Raw genomic sequence first — 17,713 nt, forward strand, 5'->3', positions numbered from 1 at the left:
AAGACGACGCTTGTAACTCCTAATTACATGTGAAAAATAAAATACTTAAAAATGAAATCAAGGGGTGGACTCACACTCTTTTTTTTTGGTGGGGCAGTGAGGGTTAAGTGACTTGCCATGGGTCACACAGCCAGCAAGTGCAAGTGTCTGAGGCTGGATTTGAACTCAGGCCCTCCTGAATCCAGGGCCAGTGCTTTATCTATTGCACCACCTAGCTGCCCCCAGGGTGTACACATTCTTAGGGGGCAAGGAAAGCCTACTCATTTTTTGAGGAAAAAAAAGCACTGAGCCTGTCCACTAAGAAACAGTAAATAATCAGCAGGCATTTATAACACACTTGAGGGAAACTGGATGCATGCTGAAGTAGGTTGTATTAGAGATAGAACTCTAGCAAAACGACATACTTCCTTTACCCTCATTTATCCATTTGTCATGCTTATTGTAGAAAGCATTTTGCACATTTGAGATCATCAGATTCTGTTTTAACTTAGCAACTTTCCCCCCAAATCCGAACATGGGACCTGTGGTACAAAAGAAAAAGCATTCAAAAAAAGGGGGGTGGGGTGCAGCTAGGTGGCCCAGTGGATAAAGCACTGGCCCTGGAGTCAGGAGGACCCGAGTTCAAATCCGGCCTCAGACAGTTGACACTAGCTGTGTGACCTTGGGCAAGTCACTTAACCCTCATTGCCCAAACCAAAAAAAAAAAAAGAAAAGAAAAAGCATTGGGTCCGGGGTCATAGGACCCAGGTTCAGATCCTGGATAGGTCACATACTACCTACATGACCTCAACCACTTCCCCTCTCTGGGCCTCAGTTTTCTCATCTGTAAAATGATGTTCTTGGGTTAAATGGCTGGGGGGGTCTCTTCAGTGCTATCATTATAGACAACTGTATATGGGGGTGGGGGAGACTAGAGAAATAGGAGGGGGAGGAGAAAAGGAGAGGGAAGGGAGAGAGTGGAGGAGGGAAGGAGAGACAAAGAGGGGATAGTACCACTCTGCTGCCTCGTGAATATGGGCCATTACATAAATTTCATTCCATAGATAATGTTTTGTTGGTTGGGGAAGACTGGGGAAATGTGGGTGCTGTCTGATCTACTGGCTGTCACCATCATATGACTGAGAATTCTCCTTGTACTCGTTTGACTTGTTGTTTAATGTTTCCTTCCTTCAGCTTTTTGATGGCCATTTTGATACTAAGATTGGACATAAAATAGAGAGTGAAAGTTACAGGAGAATTGCGACGAGCATCGGCTGCTCCCCCAACAACATCCTGTTTCTGACAGACGTTACCCGAGGTGGGTCCCTCTCCTCCTTTCCAGACTCTAGGCTGCCGGCGTGTTCTTTGAGGGGCAGCGTGAGCTCCACATACTCACTGGAAGGGGAATTTTGCCTTCTGGAGTCTTGGAAAATGAATGTCTGTGTATCTAAAGAAGCTTAAAAACCTCTTCCATTCAACCACCCTTTCCTTAGGGGTGTGGGAGGTTGGGATTTTTATGCTTGATTTCAACTCCCCAATCACTTTTCTCCATTGTCTTCAGGAAAGGAGTAGCAAATCTAAGGAAAATAAAAGGATTTTCAAAGTATGATGTGTGGGGAGGGGGTGGGAAGCTGCCAGGGGTCTTGAGTCAAAGTTTAGGAAGAGTTTTACCTAATTCATCCACTCTTGGAATCCTTAGTGGGAAGAGCATGGGAGCGGGAGTGAGTTCCAGGTTCTAATCTTGGGTATGACCCCAAACTTCTGTGTCCCAAAGTAAGTATTTTGGCCTTTATTTCTATAAAACTGAGGAGATCTAACTAGTACTTTCTAAATTTCAAAAACATATATATATTCCTCCTCCCCCCCAATTATATGTAAAGACACTTTTTAACATTCATTTTTAAATCTTTTTTTAGTTCTTTTGTTGGGTACACTTTGGTTTTTGTTTGTTTGTTTTTTGTTTTTTTCTTTTTTAGTGAGGCAATTGGGGTTAAGTGACTTGCCCAGGGTCACACAGCTAGTAAGTGTTAAGTGTCTGAGGCTGGATTTGAACTCAGGTACTCCTGACTCTAGGGCCGGTGCTCTATCCACTGCGCCACCTAGCTGCCCCTGTTGGGTACACTTTGAAACATCTAGGGTTTTGCTAATCCTTGCCCTGGGTAAGATTCTTAGGTATCTTGGATATTTATTTGGGCAACCTCCAACTTTTTTTCCCCAATTCCCATCCTATGCTATCTAGTACCTTGAGGTTCATTTTACATCAAAGTATTTGACCAAAGCAGAAGTAAACTAGCTAGGGTTTCTGTGTTTGGAGAGGTGACTAAAACTCAGTTATCTGTGAGTTACTGCCAGAATTGTACGCTGTGCTACACTGATTCCCAGTTAATATAATTTTTAGCTTTGATCAGCTCCTCTCATTGCACATTGTAGCGTGAGTCACCTTCGAGGCCCAGGGGCTGCGCTCCAGCAGATCATCAACACGTTTCCCCTTGACCGATTATGTCCGGGTACCAACAAGACCTTTCTCCGATTAGCAGCAGGGAAGCTGTTCATTTCTCACAGAGGAGCGTCTGGAGGGATTCACTTCATTTTTCAGATCAGTGGATCCCAAATATTTATGCACGAGGGAGTTAAGCTGTGTCTGTCAGGAAACAAAGGGGCTTTAGTGAAGTTAAAAGTGAGGAGGAAAGAGGCTTTCCAATCACTGCACAGCTTGAGAAACAGGGAGAAGAGGGGGGCAAGGTTACACAGTGCAGCCTGCTGGGGGGCCCTTGGGAGACCCCTGTCTGCACTGAGAGAAATGCTCCCGTCCTGGAGCTGAGCAGACGCACGGTCGGTTTGGGGTTTTGAGAAAGCCACGTCTGCCGGCTTTGCGAGTGTGCACATGACAGTAGATTTCTTTCTTCAGCAAAAATGAGCAAATATGTTTCTTGCTCTTAAACTTTTTGTGCCTTCATAAGTATGGTCAGCACATAGAGAAAGTAAGGCACTAAATGGAAAAGCTGGTTAAGTGGGGTTTAGGTAAAGGTAAAAAATTCTCTCTATTTGATTAAATACCTGATGTGGAAGTGTGAGTGGCTCAAAGCCATTCCCCCATTGATGGGCATCCCCTTGGTGTTTTGCTGCTACAAAGAGAACTGCCATAAATATTTTAGAAGATAGAGGTTCTTTTTCTTTATCCCTGATCACCTTTGTAAACAGACCTAATTGTGGTATTTTTAGGTCAAATGGTCTGCACAGTTCTGTAACTCTTTGAGCACAATTCCAGATTGCTCTCCACAATGTTTGAATCAGTTCGTAGTTCCACAGTGTATCAGCGTCCCAGTTTTTTCACATGCCCTCCAACCTTTTCTCCTTTTATCATTTTAGCCAGTTTGATAGGTGTAGATGATACTTCAAAGTGTTTTAATTTGCATTCCTTTAATCAATAATGATTTAGAATATTTTTTCATGACTATATGTAGTTTGATTTCATTATCCAGAAACTGTTCATATCCTTTGGACCATTTGTCAATTGGGGAATGACTTGTTTCTTATAGATTAGACAAACTTTGTATATATATATTTGAGATGTGGGACCTTTATCTGAGAAACTGTATAAAATTTTCCCTCCAATATTCTTTCTAATCTTGGTGATATTGGCTTTATTTGTACAAACCCTTTTTAATTTTAATGTACTTAAAATTTTCCATTTTGACATCTCTCAGTTCTCTCCTGTTTATTCATAAATTATTCTCCTAACTGTAAGTTTGACAGGTAATATGTTCCATGTTCTTCTAATTTACTTACAGTATCAACCATTATATCTAGGTCATATATCCATTTTGACCTTATCTTGGTAAATGATGTCAAATGTTGGTCTATACCTAGTTTCCACCAGACTGTTTTCCAGTTGTCTTTTTTTTTTTAAAGCCAAATAGTGAATTCTCATTCCAAAAGCTTAAATCTTTTTTTTTTATTTTTAATTTAATTCATTTATTTTTAATATTTCCCAGTTACCTGGGGGGGTGGGGGGCAATGAGGGTTAAGTGACTTGCCCAGGATCACACAGAGCTACCAAGTGTCAAGTGTCTGAGGCCAAATTTGAATGCAGATCCTTCCGAATCCAGGGCCAGTACTTTATTCACTGCGCCACCTAGCTACCCTGAAAACCTTAATTCTTTACAGTTGTCAAACACAGGGTTACTATAATCATTTACTACTGTGTATTGTATATTCATTCTGTTCCACTGATCCACCTTTGTATTTCTTAGCCAGTACCAGATAGTTCTGATAATTACTACCATATAATGCAGTTTTAGATCTGCTACTGCCTTCCTTTACATTTTTCCCATTAATTCCTTTGATATTCTTGACCTTTTATTCTTCCAGATGAATTATTTTTTCTAGCTCAGTAAATTTTTTTTTTTTTTGGTAATTTAATTGGGATGGCATTGAATAAGTAGATTAGGTAAAATTGTCATTTCTATTATATTGGCTCTGGCCAGCCATGAACAATTAATATTTCTATCTGACTTTTTGTATAAAAAGTTTTTTGTAATTATGTTCATGTAAAGTCTGGTTATTTTATTTTTTATTTTATTTTACTTTTAAGTCTGGTTATTTTAAACGGGGTATCTCTCATTCTCTTGCATGATTTTGTTGGTGATATATAGAAATGCTGAGGATTTAGATGGGTTTATTTCATATCGTACTACTTTGCTAAAATTATTATTTCATTTAGCTTTTTAGTTGAACCTCTAGGATTTCCCAAGTGTATCATCACGTCATCTGCAAAAAGGATATTTTTGTTACCTCGTTGCTCATTCCGAGTCCTTCAGTTTCTTTTTCTTCTCTCGTTGCTATTGCTAAATTTCTCTTACAGTATTGGATGACAGAAGGTGTGGGGGCCAGTGCTCTTGATACTTTTTTTCTTTTCTTTCTGAAGTTGTTTCCTTATTATTTATCAAAATGGAATAAATGTACCGTATGTATGAAAGTATATCATATCTCCCCCCATATCTCTTGAGCTTCATTCCCGGATCACTGATTTCCATTTGGACATTTCAGACTCGATGAACAGGTGACATATGAGGCATGTCCAAAAGTGAAGTCATTATCTTTTCCCCTGGCCCCATGGTATCTAAACTTCCCTATTTTGGTTAAAGACACCAGTTCAGGCCTTCATCACCCCTGCCTGGATGATAACTACATGCTCTTAATTAGCTTCCCTGCCTCTGGTCTTTCATCACTTCAGTCCATCTTGCACACTGCTGATAAAGCAGTTTTCTTTAAGCACAGATCTGGCCGTATGATTCCCCTACTCACTACTTTCAGTGACTTTCTGTTGGCTCTAGAATACAACATGAACGCCTTTGTTTAGATTCTAAATTCCTCTAAAACCTGGCCCATACCTACTATTTCAATCTCATTGTACATTGCCCCCCTCACTCTCACACTCTGTGATCCAGCCAGACTGCCATTTTCTCTTTTTCTTGGTGCTTTGTTAGAGCACCGAGTGTCGTGTTGTTGCAGGATATCGGGTCACACTGGGGGCCTGCAAACTTTCCGTGCACAGTCACATTGCAGTCCCCTGTACTGAGCTCTACAAGTTCCTGATTGGGGTTTCAGTCCGATGAAGAGCAGATGCGCTTGGATTCAGCCCTGGTCAGCCCCCTGGGGAACCCTGTGGGCCCCCCTTTCATCTGGGATTCCTGCCCTGGCTATTCTTCTACCAGCTTTGGACTGGAGACCCCGTTCCTTCCTGGGCTCCAAGCCACACTACTGTCGATTGCTTCTGAACCAGCCCAGGACCTGCCGCTACCCTTTGCCCCAAAATGCCGCCCGTGGGTGCAGGTCTGTGACCCTGAGTGCCTCAGAGCTGCCAGCTGGCCCACCCTGCAGTGGGCTGCCCTGAGCAGTGTGCCCCTGGAGGGTCCCCAGGCTTCTGTCTATCTCTCTGTTCCAACCTGCAAGAAAAAACAAAAATTGCTGTGGTTGTTTTTCTTGGACTTCCCCACCAGGATTCAGTCTAGTGTATTTCCTAGATCTGTTTGGGGCAGGGGTTGGGAGGGGTGGGAGTGGGGATACCAATGGGTGATTTAAGATCTCTGAAGCCCATTTATTTTGGGGAGAATGTGACCTTAGAAGAGGGTAACAGAACGAGGTTTAGATTGTGCCCAGGCACAGCTGACTCCTTTTGTCGCTCCCCTGTTTTAAGGAAGGTGTGGTCCCGTTTTTGTTTCCCCAGAGGCCAACGCGGCAGAAGAGGCTGACGTCCATGTGGCCGTGGTAGTGAGACCTGGCAATGCGGGATTGACGGATGATGAGAAGTCTTATTTCAACCTCATCACTTCTTTCAATGAACTGTTCTTGCCTTCGTCAACTTAGGGGGAAGAAGCTTCCCTGTTTGTGGAACGGAGCTCAAAACTCTTTCTCTGAATTGTACCTCTGCTCTTGTTTTCTGGGTTCATTCCACTGATAAAATCGCACATCTAAAGAAAATTATATATTCAGATCACCTTCCCCAGGGGTCCCTAAGGGAGAGGGAAGGGAATTTTGAGTCAGTGAAAGGAAGGCCTGTTTTCTTTTTAAATTATGAAGATAGGAGTTGTTGAAGCTGCATTCCTAAAGTATTTGCTCCCTCGTGGGGTGGCAGTTGCTAAACACAATGGGTAAAATTGCTGGGAAAAAACCCATTTGTCTACCTGCTTTAGCTGGTTTTTTACCAGAGGGGAAAGCCTAACTGTTCTAAAACCATTCCTGCAAACTTGCTGTGATTTTAGAACCTTTCTACAGTGTCCTCTTTATGGTGGTGGGAGCAAACACTTAGGTGACCCAAGTGTAGCCATCTCGCACACAACAAAGCCAAAAGTTGGTTATTAGCGTCTAGTGAAGAAGAAAACATCGAGGCATGAAAATCACTCCCATGGCTTGACTGACCAAGTGTTGCTGTTGGCGTCAGGGTATAGCTTGTAATTCCATGGCTCTGACAGTGAGCCTTAATAACTACCTGTTATCACGGTGCAAAAAGCTTAATGCTGCTTTTCTGTATCATCCTAGACTTGAGTACTTGGCATGTCATCCCTAACATCAAGAAACCCTTGTCCCAAAACAAAAAAATAGTTCCCTTGGAATTGTTAGAGAAGAAGTATAAGTTGTAGCAGTACTCTCTACCCCAGTTTGGTTCTGATATGCGTGTTCATGTAATATTTCATGTTGTGACTAATAAAAAACAATTTCCCCTGGTCGTTTATTTATGACCCTAAGAGCTGATTGGCTGGTGTTGTCATTTACGGTCCTTACGCTCATGCCAGACGGTACATACAGATTTCTTCCAGTGACCTGTGAAACAAAGAGGAGACTAGAACAGATTGGCAGCATGGGGGGGTGACGGAGCTGCCCCGGGCTCAGAGAGACTTGGGTCTACATCCGGGCTGTGTTGTAGCATTGGATAAATCATCTTTCACCATGCAGTTTGCCCACATGAGTCTCTCAATACTATGGTACAGATGACTTGTTAATCTGCTTTGGTGGAGGGAGTTTTTTCTGAAGGGAGTGGCCTACCCTAATTAAATTATTAAAGGTCTGGACCAAAAAGAGAAAAATTTCCTTTTTTTTTTTTTTTTTGCGGGGCAATGGGGGTTAAGTGACTTGCCCAAGGTCACACAGCTAGTAAGTGTCAAGTGTCTGAGGCCAGATTTGAACTCAGGTCCTCCTGAATCCAGGGCCGGTGCTTTATCCACTGCGCCACCTAGCCGCCCCCAAAATTTCCCATTTTAAAAATCAGAAAACTTACATACTTAGACCCTTTGGAGATGTGGGATTTCAGTGGTTCAGGTTCTTAACTCTGAAGTTGTTTAGTAAATGGTCTTGAGGAGTTGTTATCACTGGGGAATTCCTCAGCCTGTGGTCACTGTGCTAATGACCTTCTCCCAAGTGAAGCATCCTCATCAGAGCTTGGGCTAAAGCTGTTCTGGACCTGCCAAAAGAATATGCTCCCCAGTGGTTCTAAGAACCGAGGGTCACCACTATCCCGCAACGAAGCAGTGGAGTAGTTTTGTGGGTGACTCACAAGTCAAACTGACATGTTCAATTCTTTAATGCAATTAGGACAAAGCAAACCCCATAAGAAAAGGAGATGTGAGTGGAATGAATATTTCCTAATTATCAAGGTTGGGGAATTCAGGTTGGGCGGGGGAAGGAGGAGGAGTATGGGATTAAGGAGATAATGAGGCTAGAGTTAAAGGAGAAAAGAGTGTCCAACTCAAGAGAAAATGGACAAGGAAGAGGCCAACTTTTGGAGGCTCTTCCAGAAAGATAATCGAAATTTTCATAGACATTTTTTAACAATTATCCCCCAAAAGTTCATATTTGAACACCAGTGAAACTTGATAACTTTGGAATATCAAATCCCACAGAAAATCACTGCTAAACATGGCCACAGCAGCCACAAGCCAGTGTCTCTTTACCAGCAGTAACACCCCAAGATTCAGTAACCTATCACCAGTTTCAAACAGTTCTTGCCTGGTTTGGGGGTTTGTGGGTGGGGTGGGTTGTTGTTTGTCCTTCAGAAGGTGATGTCATGACTTTGAGACAGGGTTGTATGGGTCACCAACCTTACTCTTTCCTCCAACATGGCCCTGGGTCTAGTGGCAAGATATACATCAGAATGACTAGAGATGGCCCCAGTGTTTAAGGCAATTGTGGTTAAGTGACCTGCCCAGGGTCACACAGCTGGTAAGTGTCCGAGGTAAGATTTGAACTCGGGTCCTTCCAACTTAAGGGCCAGTACTTTATCCATTGTGCCACATAGCTGCCCCTGGGTGTCATGGGAGGATGACATGGGAATGTGATGACTTGCTGAGCTCTTGGAGTAGTAAAAGTCTCATGGGTTCACATTAAGATTGTGTGGAGTTGTGGTTTTTTAAATGAATTGCTATTGCTATAGGTAACAGTTTGGGATAAACATATTTTAATTTATTGATTTTATATATCTGTTAAAGTGTCTCCCTAACTTCATGTCTCAGGCTGCATGGTAGGGAAAGCAGGGAGAGAGCGCCAGCATGCCAGTTAGCGGAAGCAGGAGAAAAGCCCCCAAAGACCCCAGCTGTCTCCCAAGGATACAGCCTGTGGTCTCGAGGAGACCCACGGAGTTCAGACCTACAAGCCAGAGAGCCAGGAGAGCCTCTGAAACACTAAGGGCTCTACTGTTCTCTCCCAAGGGTTTATTTACATCCTCTATTGATAGAGGTGGGTCATTATCTTAATCTCCTCCTTGTGGGAGGTTCACATCCTGTTTTGGAATTTCTGGGGTCCTAAGACGTCCCCCAAGGCAGCTACCTTTCTCAGTAGGGGTGTGTTTGGGGTGGGGTTAAACATCATATACAAGGACACATCTTGTCCTTCTGCACATGTTCCTAAAGCGGGTTTAAACCCCAAGGGTCTCTGTTTAGGATATCTCTTTAAGATCTGCTTCCTAGGTACAGTTTCTGTTGCCTGTCATCCAGGATTATTAATGGCTATTAATGGTTTAGTCTCTGGCTTCTGTTTCCTTAAGTGTCTGTTGATAGTGTTTGTTGATGGGGCAGCTAAGTGGCACAGTGGATAAAGCACCGGCCCTGGATTCAAGAGGACCTGAGTTCAAATCTGGCCTCAGACACTTGACACTAGCTGTGTGACCCTGGACAAGTCACTTGACCCTCATTGCCCTGCAAAAAAAGTGGTTTTTAAATGAGGGCATAACACCTCCCTCTCCCAGGGTTGTGAGGATCAAATGGGAGATTTTTTTTTTACAAAGTGCCTTGCAAACTTTGGAAAACTATATAAATGCTAGTTGTTCTTGTAAATGAATTTGAACACACTTTGAGTAAAATGTTCGGGTAATCCTCTGATTGACACACTAAAGCAACCTCCTGGTTTCCTACCCCCTCCAAAGACTGCTGATGGAGTTTGGGAAGGACCTCATCTCTCCATCTGACAGTAATAATACCTTCCCCAAATCTAAATCAGTTTCATATGATGCAGTGGTCTTAAGTCTCTCATGCAGTGTATTAGAATGCTCTGAAGCGGTTTTCCTTCTAAGGGAGTTGCAACCATTTGGATTTTCCCCTTGATATGGATGGAATTAGGGTCAAATTGATTGTGAGTCGTCCCAAAAGAATGACAAGACTCGGTGACTCAGTTTCCCAAGTTTTATTGCAATGCTGTGAGTGAACATAGGGAGAGAACCAGAAAAGTGGAAAGGTATCTCTTGAATAGTGAAAGAAAAGACAGTTATATTTACAGTGTAGATAAATTGATTATCAGTCTCATTATAGTAATCCTCTCTTTAGGGAGGTACAGGGAGGGAGGGCTTATCGTTGTTTGGAGTTCCTGGGGTCCTAAGCCAACCCCTGAGGCGGGTACCTTTTTCCATGGAGGTGTGTTTTGGGGGTTACACGTCATAAGGTGAATCTGGGGACAAATTTGGCCTTTTCTGTGCACGTCTCTTTCTGATTCCCATGACTAGTTTCAAAATATCTTCATTTTTCTTTTATTTCTAGTCTAAGTTTTTATCACCTGTCATTTAGCCTAAGGTCTTCATGGCCTCTCTCCCTCTGTTCCCGTTATGGGTACTGATTTATGTGGGTGAGAGAACCTAGTGTCCTGACTTGTAAGTTATCCATTAACTGGGGTCTGAATCCCTTTTAGAGCTAGTATCTGAATTAGAGCTCGGACCTTAGGTTGTTCTGTTAACCCCTTTTTTGCCTCCTACATCACCCTAATTGAATAAAGCAGTAATTAGAGACCCAGGGGACAGCACTGGCTTTTGGATGGAGGTATTTGGGACTGAGTTAGTTGAAATTTGTCTGTAAGTAATGTTATTAAAGAAAATTTCCCTAAATTCCATCCCCTTATTTCTCTTCTACATCCCTTAAAACACAGGAAGCAGTTCTCTGAAACATGGCAGAATTACCATGTTTCCAAAGCACAATAAGCAGAGTTAGGAATGTAAGAATGTAAGGAATATAAGTAGAACTTTCCCTAGTCTAAGGGATGGCACAATTGCTTTCTTGACTTATCCCGACATCAAAATGAATTTCGTTATTTTCTAACTTAGTAAAATCAATTTTTGGTCACTTAATTAGGGTGATATCAGTAGATAAATTGGTTTAGGTAAAACGGTCATTTTTATTAGCTCTGCCTACCCATGAACAATGAACACTTCTTCAATGATTTAAATCAGATTTTATTTGTAAAAAAGTTTGGTTTTTTTAAAAAATAATTTTGTTCATATTGTTCCTGGCAAGTGTACTGCCAGGTATCTCTTACTATTTCTTCTTGCAAGGTTTTGTTGGTGATATATAGGAATGCTAATGTTGTTTTACTTTATCCTATTTGCTAAAATTATTGTTTCAACTAACTTTTTAGTCTTGGGGGGACTTGCAGCCTGGATGGGGGACTGGCTCACCCAAAAATAGGCTCATTAGGAATCTTGTAAAATAAGAGATTTATTAGGAGAGAGGAATAATGGCCAGGAACAGATCACCTGGGTGAATGTCCCACTGAAGGAACTTTACAAAACAAAGGGAGGGAAATGTAAACAACTGGAGGAGATTTTGGAATAATGGGCATCCCTAAAATATGCAGCATCCACCCAAATCCTGCATATCATCTTTGGTGTAGCTTATCAGCTACCGGGATCCCATTGCATTCCCACAATATTAGCAATAACTGATATCTTAAACCATTTACCAAAATAAGGTAAAAATGGACACATGCCCCCCCCCAATAATGGACACATGACTTAGATATAAAGAGAGATATTACAAGAATTTGAAGAACATGGAACACATTACCTATCAGACTTATAGAAAGGCAAGCAATTTATTAACAAAAAAGAGATTTCAATTATATTAAATTAAAAACGGATTTGTACAAATAAAACAAATGTAGCCAAGATAAGAAGGAAAGAAAGGTGGGGGTAAATTTTCATAGACAGTTTCTCAGCTATAGGTCTCATATCTCAAATATATAAAGAATTTTATCAGATCTATAAGAATATGAGCCATACTCCAATTGATAAATGGTCAGAGGATATGAAGAGACAGTTTTCAAAAGAAGAAATCAAAACAATTTATAGTCATATGAAAAATGCTCTAAATCATTATTGATTAGAGAAATGCAAATTAAAACAACCTTGAGGGGCAGCTAGATGGTGCAGTGGATAGAGCACCGACCCTGGAGTCAGGAAGTCCTGAGTTCAAATTCGGCCTCAGACACTTAACACCTACTACCTATGTGACCCTAGGAAAGTCACTTAACCCCAATTGCCTCACCAAAAACAAAACAAAACAAAAAAACCAAACAACCTTGAGATAGCAATTCAAACCTATCAGATTGGCTAAAATGATTGAACGGGGAAATGACAAATGTTGGACAGGATGTGGGAAAATTGGGAAACTAATTCACTGTTGGTGGAACTGTGAACTAATCCAACCCTGGCAAAATAGATTTTAGGACAACCGGAGATGGCCCTGGATGTTTAAGCCAATTGGGGTTAAGTGACACAGCTAGTGTCTGAGGTGAAATTTGAACTCAAGTCCTCCCAACTTCAGGGCCAGTGCTCTATCAGCTGTGCCACCTAGATGCCCTTATTAACACATTAGTCATGTTACGAAAGAAGAAACGGGACGAACAAAAATGTGAAAATAGTATGCTTCAATCTACATTCAGACTCCATAGTTCTTTCTCTGGATGTGGAGAGCATTTTCCATCATGAATCTTGGAACTGTCTTGGATCATTGTATTGCTGAGAAGAGTTAAATCTCTCATAGTTGATCATCCCACAATATTGCCATTACTGTTTCCTGGGTTCAGATCACTTCACTCAGCATCAGTTCATGTAAGTCTTTCCAGGTTTTTCTGAAATCTGCCTATTCATCTTGTAGTACACAATAGTATTCCATCACATTCATATACCACAACTTGTTGAGCCATTCCCCAATAGATAGGCATCTGCTCAATTTCCAATTCTTTGCCATCACAAAAAGAGCTGCTATAAACATTTTTGTACATGTGGGTCCTTTTCCCTTTTTTATGGTTCTTTGGGATATAGACCTAGTAGTGGTATTGCTGGGTCAAAGGGTATGCACAGTTTGATTGTTCTTTGGGCATAATTCCAAATTGCTCTCCAGAATGGTTGTGACGTGGAGGTTGGGACTATTAAAGTTTAAACTGGCCAACTAGATATCAGGAGGAACACCCCTAAGAAGTTAGAGGAGATTGAATTTGATAGCAGGAAAATCAGTTCTGGGTGGCTACTACCTGAGTTAGGAGACAGATAACTCCAGAGGTCAGGACTATTATTCCAAAAGAAAATTCCCCCTGACTCTCAGGAATCTTTCCCCATCCCACCCCCATTTCCTTTCCATTGTCAGGTGGTTACCCCATCTGTCCCCCCCCCCACCTCCCCATCTGTCTGCTAGAAAAGCTTTGGCTTCCCTTCTGGTTGAGGACAAAGGTCTCTAAGCCACCTCCTCCCCTTGAGTCAAAATCTTTGACTTCCCTCTTGGCCACTTTCTCCAGGGCCCAAATGAAAGACCATTTTATTCTAATTGGATTGTGTGCAAGAGGTGTAATTCTTTAAAGAGGAATACCCAAGGACCCCCACACCACCTATTTCCCCCACAGTTGGATCAGTTAAAAACTCCAACAGGGCATTAGTGTCCCAATTTTCCCATATCTTCTTTAACATTTGTTTCTTCCTTTTCTGTTATATTAGCCAATCTGGCAGATGTGAGGTGGTACCTCAGTGTTTTAATATGCATTTTGATGGAGGAGGTAAAAGGGGGTTAACAGATAAACTGAGGCTTGAGTCCTTATCAATAGTACCTAAAAGGGTTAACAGAGAAACTAAGGTTTGTGTTCTTACTGTAACCAAGAGGGTTTGTCCCTATCAATTCTCACCATCAACAGAGACAGTAACTAGGGACCATTAACCATTAATAGCCATTAATATTCCTAGATGACAGGACACCTAGAAACCAGATGTTAAGTAAAGAGATATCATAAACACAGAGACCCTCTGGCTCTGACAAGTTTAAGCATGTCTTTAGGAACATGCACAGAGAAGGTCAAATGTGTCCTTAGGTTCACCTTTTGACATGTAAATCCCAAAAACATGCCTCCAGGGAAAAAAGTACTGCATTGTGGGATGTTTTAGGACCCCAGGAAGTCCAAATTAGGATAAGACCTCCCAGGAACCTTCCACAAGGAGAAGATTAAGATAATGAGGAGATAACCTACTTTTTCTCACTATAAATATGATTCTTCTTCTTCCCCCTATTTGAGACACCTATCTCCATGGTGTTCTCCCTGTGGTCAGCAGTCTTTCAGTAAAACTTGGGAAACTGAGTCACTTAGTCTTGTAATTCTTTGGGATGCCACATGATCAATTTGATTAATTAAACCCGCCCCCACATCAGTTTCTCTAATCAATCATGATTTAGAACATTTTTTCATATGACTATAGATAGCTTTAATTTCTTCATCTGAAAACTGCCTGTTCATATCCTTTGACTGTTTATCAATTGGGGAATAAAATGTATTCTTATAAATTTGACACAGTTCTCTATATATTTGAGAAATGAGACCTTTATCAGAAACATTGGCTGTAAAAATTGTTTCCCAGCTTTCTGCTTTCCTTCTAATATTGGTTGCATTGGTTTTGTTTGTATAAACACTATTTAATTTAATATAATCAAAATTATCTACTTTGCATTCCATAATGTTCTCTCTCTTCTTTGGTCATAAATTCTTCCTTTTTCCATAGATCTATTTCAATGAACTCTTTTGCCCCATGTACTTTCTTTTCTTTCTTTCTTTCTTTCTTTCTTTTTTTTTGGTGAGGCAATTAGGGTTAAGTGACTTGCCCAGGGTCACACAGCTAGTAAGTGTTAAGTGTCTGCGGCCAGATTTGAACTCAGGTCCTCCTGAATCCAGGGCCGGTGCTCTGTCCACTGCGCCACCTAGCTGCCCCTGTACTTTCATTTATGATGTCTTATTAATTAGTTTGTTTGTTTATTTATTTATTTATGTTTGCAGGGTAGTGAGGGTTAAGTGACTTGCCCAGTGTCACACAGCTAGTAAGTGTCAAGTGTCTGAGGCTGGATTTGAACTCAGGTACTCCTGAATCCAGAGCTGGTGCTTTATCCACTGCACCACCTAGCTGCCCCCTCATTTGTGATTTCTTGAAATATAGTTACTGGAAAAACCAGACTTTAATAAAGTTCATTGGGTTTCAAACAGAGCTACTTGACCACACCTCAAACCCAAATCACTCTGGCTCTTACTGATTGGCCAACAATGGGTCCCAATCTAAGCCTCACTTGGTCATTGTTTGGGTTTTTATGGTTCAGGGTGAGTGTCTATAGCGATTGTTTTCTTCTGGCCAGAAACCTTAAGGGTTTTTCCTTCCCAGATTGATTTTTTTTTTTTTGAGTACGCAAAAGAAGGCATTTTTTGGCTTCATTTTTTACCTCACCTTAATCACTGAATGGGAGTTGCGTCAGACAAATTGAGACCTGGGAAACACCTTAGTTTAAAAAGGCCAAGGTCTGGGAGGCGGCTAGGTGGCGCAGTGGATAAAGCACCGGCCTTGGATTCAGGAGGACCTGAGTTCAAATCCAGCCTCAGACACTTGACACTTACTAGCTGTGTGACCCTGGGCAAGTCACTTAACCCCCATTGCCCCGCAAAAAACAAAAAAAGAAAAGAAAAGAAAAAGGCCAAGGTCTCCCACTGCATCTGGGGCCCTCTCCAGTTGTCCTGATGTGTATCTTGCCACTGGACCCAGATGGCTCTGGAGGAGAAAGTGAGGCTGGTGACCCTGCACAGCCCTCTCTCACTTAAATCCAATTCCCTGCAAGTCATGACATCACCTCCTGATATCATTGGTCCTCTTCAAGAAGGACAAACAACATTTCAGCCACTCTTAGGGTCCTTGTGATCAAGCTATAATAAGGCTTTGCTTTTATTTCTTGTGGAATATCTCTTCTTAAAAGCCTTTACCTTCTAGATGACTCTAGTCACCCATGGTATTTGTTATCTGTTTATTCATGTCTGCAGTCTTAGTTTCTGAACTGAGGCCATGACAGAGCCAGGTTCCTGCTTCTCCCACACTCTTGGATGGGATGATCAGGCAGTATCTGGTCCTGAGCAGTCACCATTGGCTTTCTACCTCCTCTGGAGCTTCTAAATTCAAAACTCTGCCAGGTATCAGGAACCCCGAGTGATCAGAGGTCAGGCCCCTCTGGGTCAGAATGCTGTGGTCTTTAGATCCTCCCTCCCCCTCAGTCATAGGACGGCAAAATTTTTTGCTCTTCCTCTTGAGACATCCTGGGGCATTGTCCTCTGAGCTTCTGACCCCTCTCAAGCTTCTCCTACTAGAACACTGTCTATTGTCTAGCAGTCTCCCTACCCCAATGCCCGCAGGCCCCTGCCAGTCTCTTTGTGCAGTCCTGAGCTGGAACAAAGGAATTGCTATTATTTCTCGTGAGGTTTCTTGATCATTTGACCTGATGCCCTTTGGGGAGTTCATATAGGAGCACTGGGCTTCTCTGTAACCAACCTTTCATCATAGCTGGAAGCCCCCTTTCCCTTTATCCCATCTTAACTACAAGCCCCCTTTCACTTTACAAATGGGGAAACTGTGATGGGAAATGACTTGCCTGAGCACATTCATAGTGGAGCTGGGACTGGAATCCATGTCTCCTGATTCCCCAGACCAGTGTTCATTCTATAGAGCCATCTTATCTCCCTCTTGCTCATTCTGATCTGAGAGCAAGCAGGTGCTGAGACATTTCCTTGGAATTCCCACCTCAGAGAATGATGCCAGAAATAGCCTAGTTGTGTCCAAAGTAGCTTTTACCAAGCCTACTATGAAATTCACCTTCTTAAAAAGGGAAATTAAAGAACCGAGGGTCCCCAAATGCAACACAAAGGGGATGTATTTCAGAACTGGAAGGTGAAGTGGGTAATTGTTTTTCCATTCCAAAGTAAGCCAATAATGCACCTACACCCCAGGCTTCTGAGGATCAAATGCTATAATAATTGTAAAGCACTTAGCCCAATGCCTGACACCTAGCAGACACTGTAAATGTTGCTGTTATTATCTAATTATTAAAATAACATAATTTAACATGGGAATATTAAATATTATGTAATTATCATTACTAAGTAATTTTAAATGGTGTGGTTATCAAAATTAGAGATATAAGATTATTAAATGTATATGTAAATTATTAAATTTGATTAAATAAGTATCAAAATTATTAAAGTGAAGAATTAATTTTTTTATTTTATTTTTTTTGCCAGGCGATGAGGGTTAAGTGACTTGCCCAGGGTCACACACCTAGTAAGTGTCAAGTGTTAGGCCAGATTCGAACTCAGATCCTCCTGAATCCAGGGCTGGTGCTTTATCCACTGTGCCATGTAGCTGCCCTAAGGTGAAGAATTTCACCCTGAGTTCCAGTTACAAGATATAATAAATGGTTGTTGTTTTGAATGCACCATAAAAGAAAATTTTCCATTCCAAGTGAAATAGAATCTCCACTAAGCAATGCTGCCTGGATTCATGGGTAAGAGTACAAGGCCTGGAATCAGGAGGAACTGAATTCGAATTCCACCTTCAACACATACTAGCTGTGTGACCCTGGGCAAGTCTTTTCTTTGTGCCCCAGGCAACTTCCTAGAACTAGTCCACTAAATCACA

At 41.8% G+C, this 17,713-nt stretch overlaps 1 protein-coding gene across 5 annotated transcripts in view; it reads left to right on the top strand.

Moving 5' to 3' along the window:
* ENOPH1 (enolase-phosphatase 1) overlaps nt 1–7,226 on the top strand; it is a 28,202-nt gene extending 20,976 nt beyond the window's left edge. For 4 of the 5 annotated variants that reach the window (XM_043969565.1, XM_043969566.1, XM_043969569.1 and 1 more), the window contains 2 exons: nt 1,174–1,297; nt 6,209–7,226. In XM_043969565.1, coding sequence (XP_043825500.1) covers nt 1,174–1,297; nt 6,209–6,348 — 264 coding nt within the window. In that variant the 3' untranslated portion in view covers nt 6,349–7,226. Of the gene's footprint in view, nt 1–1,173; nt 1,298–1,678; nt 1,753–6,208 lie in introns of all 5 variants that reach the window. The other variant, XM_043969568.1, reaches the window with a different exon arrangement.
* Nucleotides 7,227–17,713: the final 10,487 nt, after the last annotated feature.

This window comes from Dromiciops gliroides, chromosome 6, assembly GCF_019393635.1.
Source record: "Dromiciops gliroides isolate mDroGli1 chromosome 6, mDroGli1.pri, whole genome shotgun sequence".
In the NCBI taxonomy this organism is placed as follows: Eukaryota; Metazoa; Chordata; class Mammalia; order Microbiotheria; family Microbiotheriidae; genus Dromiciops; species Dromiciops gliroides.